The 6,574-nt window shown below is 41.4% G+C and overlaps 1 protein-coding gene and 1 long non-coding RNA gene across 2 annotated transcripts; one reads left to right on the top strand and one right to left on the bottom strand.

The window, feature by feature from the left end:
• Positions 1-12: 12 nt before the first annotated feature.
• LOC307018064 lies at positions 13-1,400 on the bottom strand. Its single transcript, XR_013802328.1, has 4 exons — positions 1,080-1,400; positions 914-980; positions 691-774; positions 13-552 (listed from the first exon to the last, which is right to left on the bottom strand). It is a non-coding gene; the product is annotated as an uncharacterized lncRNA (long non-coding RNA).
• Positions 1,401-2,063: 663 nt separating this feature from the next.
• LOC307017668 (uncharacterized protein) lies at positions 2,064-6,108 on the top strand. Its single transcript, XM_079647356.1, has 6 exons — positions 2,064-2,144; positions 2,434-2,728; positions 3,247-3,303; positions 3,380-3,453; positions 3,607-3,684; positions 5,765-6,108. The coding sequence occupies exons 2-6, from the start codon at positions 2,434-2,436 to the stop codon at positions 6,017-6,019; spliced, it is 759 nt and encodes a 252-aa protein (XP_079503482.1). The 5' UTR covers positions 2,064-2,144; the 3' UTR covers positions 6,020-6,108.
• Positions 6,109-6,574: the final 466 nt, after the last annotated feature.

The following is a 6,574-nucleotide window of genomic DNA, read 5'->3' as shown; positions in this document are numbered from 1 at the left end:
GCAGAATCCAAATGGTCGACAACACTGCCATGAGCCTCACTGGCTTTATAACTACACCAAGACTGCATGCTTGCCTTATGTGCTGGTGATTTCTCATGCTCTCTATAGACATCCAGAGCTTTTTTCCAATTTTGAAAGCCAGTGTTTACAAAGGTGTCATTCTTCAAATGTTTCCCAAATATTCTACAGGGAAAACAAAACGCTGCATCTTTAGCCTTGGAATATTCCAGCCATGTAAAGCTTTCAAACCAGTTGGCGTTAAATGATCGATTCTTTGCACCAAAGTTGTGCTGGGGATATTTTGACAACTTAACTTGGTTTGGGCCAGACTCCTTTCCCCCAAGATCACTTGTATGTCCCTCAAGATTGTGGACACTGCTTTTTTCTCTTGCCCCCAGTCTAATGTTCTCTGCCACTGTGGCAACTGTTTTCTCAGTCTCATCTCTGGGGTGTGATCTCTCCGGCCTGTCTGTCTCTTGTTGTCCTTCCTTCTCTCTCTGCCTTTCCCCTGCCTCAACCAGCTCAATCTCTTCTGCCCTCTGACTCTCCTGTCTGGTGCAACGTACAAAAAAATCATATGCTCAATAGTTACCTCAGATAACCATTAAAAGTTCAAATAACATTCATCACATCTATAAGTAGGGACATTTACAGTAGCTAACTACATTGTCAGCTGAGTCTCACTCTCACCTGTCAGTGTCATCTCTCAGTGTCATCCCTTCCTGTGTCCCTTCAATCTCCTCCTCTCCTCCTCTGCACTCTGCTGCACTGAGTCTTGAAACAACATGAACATATTACAGTCTAATGTCTGCATTTTCATTATCTACATTTTTACATATGCAGATGTAAGGTTACTTGTGTATAACCTGTTTGCAGTTATTCCTAATTAATATTAAATTAATAGCCATATCACCTCTGCTCGTGCTCATCAACATCCCTCTCTCCTTCACCTCCTCCGACACTCTGCTGCTCCTCTTTGTCTGGACAGATATGTAACTGTTAGGCTAGTGACCAGTGGTGAACTCAACTTGTGGGTTGTTACCTAAAAGTGGTTTGGGTTGCCTTGTTACCTAGCTTACCTCTCTCATTTCTCCTTGCTGCTTTATCCCTGCTCCGAGCGAATAACTTTCTGATGTCCATTTACAAGATACTAAATACTAAAATACAGAATACTATCAAATCAATCAAATCGTGAAGTGATAAATAATGGGAAACCAACGCCGGAGCTAAAAGGTATGTTTCAAAAGACGGTTAGGATAACTCCATCGACTACTCACGTTCAAAGCCACATTTCTTTGAAAATGTTTCACCTCAATAATAGATTTCGTGATTTAAGATACTTGGGTTTATATATTTCTAAATCTGACACTGAAACTGTCAGTGCCTCACCAGCCACGAACCTCAGCGCATGTCACTGCTATTCACATCTCCATCCATTTAGCCTAGTCTATTATGTTTTATAAATTATTAAAAAGTGCTATTTATACATATCACATAACATTTAACAGTGTAGCCTATACGATTAGCTTCCAGGCAAACTCATTAAAATATATAGCCTACTCCTGTGTGACCTTCACTTCTAAAACTAAGATTATGTTCATCGTAAGATTACGTTGCTTACCAGATTGACCGCAAGCTTTATTTCATGGTATCCTGAACTACCAAGGCAAAACACGCATCAACACTACGGGTTATCAGAAGGGACAAAAAACATTCGAATAAACAAATGAAAGCAGCGTGTGCTGAATAGGACTAGTCTTATGCTGTGCAAGAGAGGTTTACAGTAGCAAAATTGAGTTCGCATTGACGGCCACAATGCTTGTAAAAGACGCTCCGTGCAAAGGGGTTATAAAGTTACCAGACACACGGGCAGGCAAGTGCATAGAGTTACTAGTCCGATAGGAAAGTTACTAGACCCGGGCGTGCGGGCGTGTCGCCATTTCGACCCTGAATAAATTAATAAATTAATTTAAAAAAAAGTGACCCAGGCATACCGGGGCACCTCAGATCTACAGGGGGGCACGTGCCCCCGTGAAAAGGGTCTCGCGACGCCGATGCTCTCGATCCGTTTGATTACGCCCGAGAGAGCACGCGGTGTAGGTCCGTGCCGACCAGGAGGAAGGCTTGAGTTCAGGCTACAGCAGGTCAATTCAGATCATTTATTGTTAATCCTATACATCGTATGAATTATTTAAAAGAATGAACATTAGTGTCTGCTTAGTACCCAAACATAAACATTAAACATGTCTCATCATTCAAACATGAAAAGTTAAATGACGGGTAATAATGGATTATAACGGAAATGTTAAGATCCTGTCCGTCAAAATGACGAACAACGAAAAGTCTAACGCCACCACTGCTGTTGGTGTCACTGTTTAGCAGAGGGAAGCTCAAACAGACTGTTACCTCACACCTCCTCCTGTTTGTGCTCAGATGGACCTGAAGGAATTGGAGACGAAGTGGAGGACGGCGCTGAGCTCCATCCTGGACGAGCTGACGGAGGAACATTTTCGGAAACTTCTGTGTCTTTTGGAGAAGATCCCTCAGGGGTTGAAGGAGGGGCGGGTGCGGGGCGACATGCCCAGCGTCATCATCCAGTACTACGGCACCGAGGGATCCATCGCAGTCATCGACAACCTGGTGAAGTTCCTGCCCAGGCTGGACGCCGCCGTGCAGCAGCCACTCGAAGACATGAAGGAGCTGCTGAAACTCCGCGAGAAAAAAAAAAGTCAGCTCAGCGGGGGTCGTGTTGGGCGAGAGCCAGACCTCCTTCTCAAAACGTTTTAAATAACTCTTTCACTTATTTCGTAGCAGTTCCGTGCACGTTCCAGTGCACGTTTTCATTTCATCCAGGACTGAATAGGCCTCTGGCTGATGCCAGGTCTCAGTAACACATGATTTATTAGTGAGAAATTGTGAGTGACATGTCAAATTTATTTTGAGGCTTGATGAACCGGTGGTTTGTAAATGTTTCCGCACACTTTAGTAACGGGGCTGAAATAGAGGGGGCTGAGGCTACAACGAGTGATCTGTTTGGTGTCTTAAGCAAAACACTTCAGAGACATGTTTTGTATAGATATGGCCCCGTAATATATTGTTCAAATATAGCATAAGGTGAGCTTTAACTCTTCTAACCCTAATTAAGGCCTTATTTTAGACCAATGGGATCAATGCTGTTGAACATCTCTGAGGATCTCCTAAAGAGGGATCATGTTCAGGTGATATTTAGAGCCTCTACTTTCACAGGGACCAAACTTGCAGCTGACTCAGGAGCAGCGCCTAAGAAGAAGAAACCTGCAGCTGGTAAACACACACACACAAAATGGGGGCAGGAAGATTTTGAATGTGTTTTTTTTTTTTAAATCTCATGTTTGTTCAGAGGTTTCCGGTGAAACCCAGATCATGGGTCGAGGCTTAACCCTGAACCCAGCCTGGTTCCTCCCAAATCCAAAGGTAGTTGAAAGATGTTGTTTTGTTTGTTTGTTTGTTTGTTTGTTAGCAAGATTACAGAGAAACCACTGGCCCGATGTTTCTGAAAGTTGGTGGGAGAAAGAATCTAACGTTGGAAAGTCTTTGGTACTTTTTTAAATGTGGTGTTTTATTCAGAAGGTTCCAGTCAGAGCTGTGGAGCCTCAACAGAAGGAACCAGCCGGAGACACAATGAAGCCAAAGGTAGGACATCAGGTACTGTTCTCCAGAAGAGTCAGGTGGTTCATGATGTCCTGGAAGAAGAGAGTCCAGGAGATGTGGACATTATCAGAATGTCGTTGTTTTACACTAAAACAAAGGAAATAGTCCTGGTGTGACCCCGGACATGTTGAGACCCCAAAGTGACATGATAGAAATGTATAGTTGGGGAAGCTGAATCCATTTCTGACGTTTTCAGGGTCAGAAATGACAGTTTTAACCAGAAAGAGACCATATTTGTACTTTTGTTTGAGTAATTCTGGGTCGATTTGAAAGTTTTAGGGGACACGAAACTGACATGGTTGATCCTGAAAGTGTGAGAATTGAACTAAGCTGTTAAGAACTCAGGCACTTAGGAGGTAGGACCCAATTGCACGACCCGGGAGACAGAGGTAAAGTATTGGTAAGATACTTTATTTTCCAAAACAAAAAGCAAGATGAGCAAAAAATTGTCACTTTCGAATCTCTAGCTGAGATGACAAAAAAATAAGAACAAAATAAAAATAAAAACAAAAACCGGCGGTTTTGGCGCAGTGGTCATCAGATCAAGGGGCGTTGGTGAACTCCAGTTCGAATCCCGCCTCGGCCGCCACCGTGTCAGGTCGTAGTGTCCTTGGGCAAGACACTTTACCCGCATTTGCTCCTGTGGGTAATGTCCACAGTAATGACTCTTACATGTCTGATATGTGTAATGTGTATTTGTAAAGCGCTTTGAGCACCTGTAAAAGCGCTCTAATAAAAAATGTAATCCATTATTATTATTATTATTAAAATGAAAATCGCTCACGTGGTGAGGCACAAAACTTTACAAGAGCACGAAGAGAGCATAGACCTGACTGTGGCTAGAGACAAGATGAACTGACACTGAGACTGGGGAATTTAAACACATAACAACAAGACTCAGGTGGGAACAATCAGGGGCGGGGCTGACGCTGATGAGCACAGGAGAGACACAGAAGGGGTGACAGGTGAAAACAATCAGGAAATTAGACACACCAGGGAAACTAATGACAGACAGGAAAACACAGGGAGAGAGACCAGACAATACACAGGGAGGAAAACATGACAAGGAGAACAGAAAAACACCCACTACCAAACACACCAAACTAAAAACGAGACACAACACAAGAATCGTGACAGAAGCATCATCACACACTTCATGTATGATACCATGCTTTATATTTTGCTACGGTCAATTCGTAATTCAACTTGTATATTTTCTACCTTTTAATAAAATTGTATTTCTATTTGAGATGTTTACATTTTGGATCGTTTATTTCTTTTCATTTCTCTCATACACAATGCCTGCTGCAGCGCTACCATTCAGACTTTTTCCTGAAAATCTCAAAATTCTGACTTTTTCCTCTTGTCGACTAAATCTTTCAAATAGAACCAAAATCAGCCCAAAGAGTACAGGAATGGACACTTTCTGGTTCAAACTGACTTCTCTGATCCTAAAACTGTCAGAAATCGTCTCAATAACCCCAAAACTCCAAAATGGGCCAAACCATTTGTAAATATTGTCTGCATATGCTAATTAACGCAACTTATGGTAATTGTGCAAATTGTCCCCACGCAGGTTATCCGGCAGTTTCTATGTGCCGAAGACACTACTATACATTTCTACCTTAAAACTTGGTGGTACTCAACATTTCCGGGTTCAAACTGTCGACGATGATGTGACTCCTGGACTAAAATGGGTTAATCGCCCCTGATTTAAATACTTTATCAAACTCTATAACTCCCTTCAGTAAATGGAACTGAGAACTTCCACACCACCACTATGAGCAAGATAAATACCATGACCATCACTCTCTGCTATATAGCATGTGCAATATTATTATTATTATTATTAATAATGTTCTATACGTGCGATTATGGATCTGCCACTACTGTTTTTGTACTACTAAATACCGCTCGTCACTGTTCAGTATTTGACGTTAATTATGTGAGCGTCTGTTTCCTGTAGTTATTTAATTGCTCTTTTTACTGCTCTGTTCGTGTACAGTTTTAACGGATAAATAAAGTCCTATCTTATCTGAGAGTTGGTATAACTTTGATTTGTGTGTTTGTCCAGGCTCAGAGTGCTGCTCCTCTGCAGACCAGGAAGATTAAAGTAATCACATTACTCCGCACCAACAAGACAAACGCTCACCTGCAGGTGCAGTCTGAAGATGGTTTACAGGAAGTTTACGGAAAGACTGAAGTCCTTTCTGAGGGGATGGGCTTCAAAACCGTGGAGGAATTCAACAAAGGCTTTTTCCACATGCTGCCTCTCACAGTGACGGCTCACATGCAAGGAAAGAGGATCCTGGAGATGAGAATGATCTGACACGTCGTTTACTTTGCTTTGAGTCATGTTGAGAGCTTTCAGTCCTCTCCAATCTCATGTTTTACTAATAAAGAGATTCTAAAAGCAAAGACTGTTTTTTTTAATCCTGTGCTTCAATTAGTTGGTCCTTTTATTTTCTAATTGGTGGATAAAACTATGGATGTTCTCTCAGCAGTTTGAAATAGATATAAAAAGGGAATTATGAGCCTTTTTTTTTATCTTAACTTTATCTCAACTTTTTTCTTCTTTTCTCAATTCTTACTTTTATTCGAAAGTAGTATTTTGATGACAAGTCAGATTGTTTCACAAATTCTTACTTTTTTCTCAAAATCTTGACTTTTGTCTAAAATGTCGGACTTTCTCTCAGAATCTCAGTTATGACTTTTTTCTCAAATTTCTGACTCAAATTCAATAAGTTGGTCTTTTTATTTACGATTGGTGGATAAAACTCGGGATGTTCTCACATTAGTTTGAAATATATATTAAAAAGGGAACTATGACCCTATCTCAGTTTTGAGATTCTCCTCGCTGCCTAGCAACTGGAAACAATAAATC

This window comes from Notothenia rossii, assembly GCF_949606895.1.
Source record: "Notothenia rossii genome assembly, chromosome: 9".
Classification (NCBI taxonomy): Eukaryota; Metazoa; Chordata; class Actinopteri; order Perciformes; family Nototheniidae; genus Notothenia; species Notothenia rossii.
This window is presented reverse-complemented; position numbering and strand designations above follow the sequence as displayed.

Excerpts from the sequence above, each read along its gene's own strand:
- LOC307017668 (XM_079647356.1), top strand. The coding sequence starts at position 2,434 with ATGGACCTGAAGGAATTGGAGACGAAGTGGAGGACGGCGCTGAGCTCC. Across the intron at positions 2,729-3,246 it reads ACTCCGCGAGAAAAAAAAAA|GGACCAAACTTGCAGCTGAC; the intron begins GTCAGCTCAGCG and ends CTACTTTCACAG. Across the intron at positions 3,304-3,379 it reads GAAGAAGAAACCTGCAGCTG|AGGTTTCCGGTGAAACCCAG; the intron begins GTAAACACACAC and ends ATGTTTGTTCAG.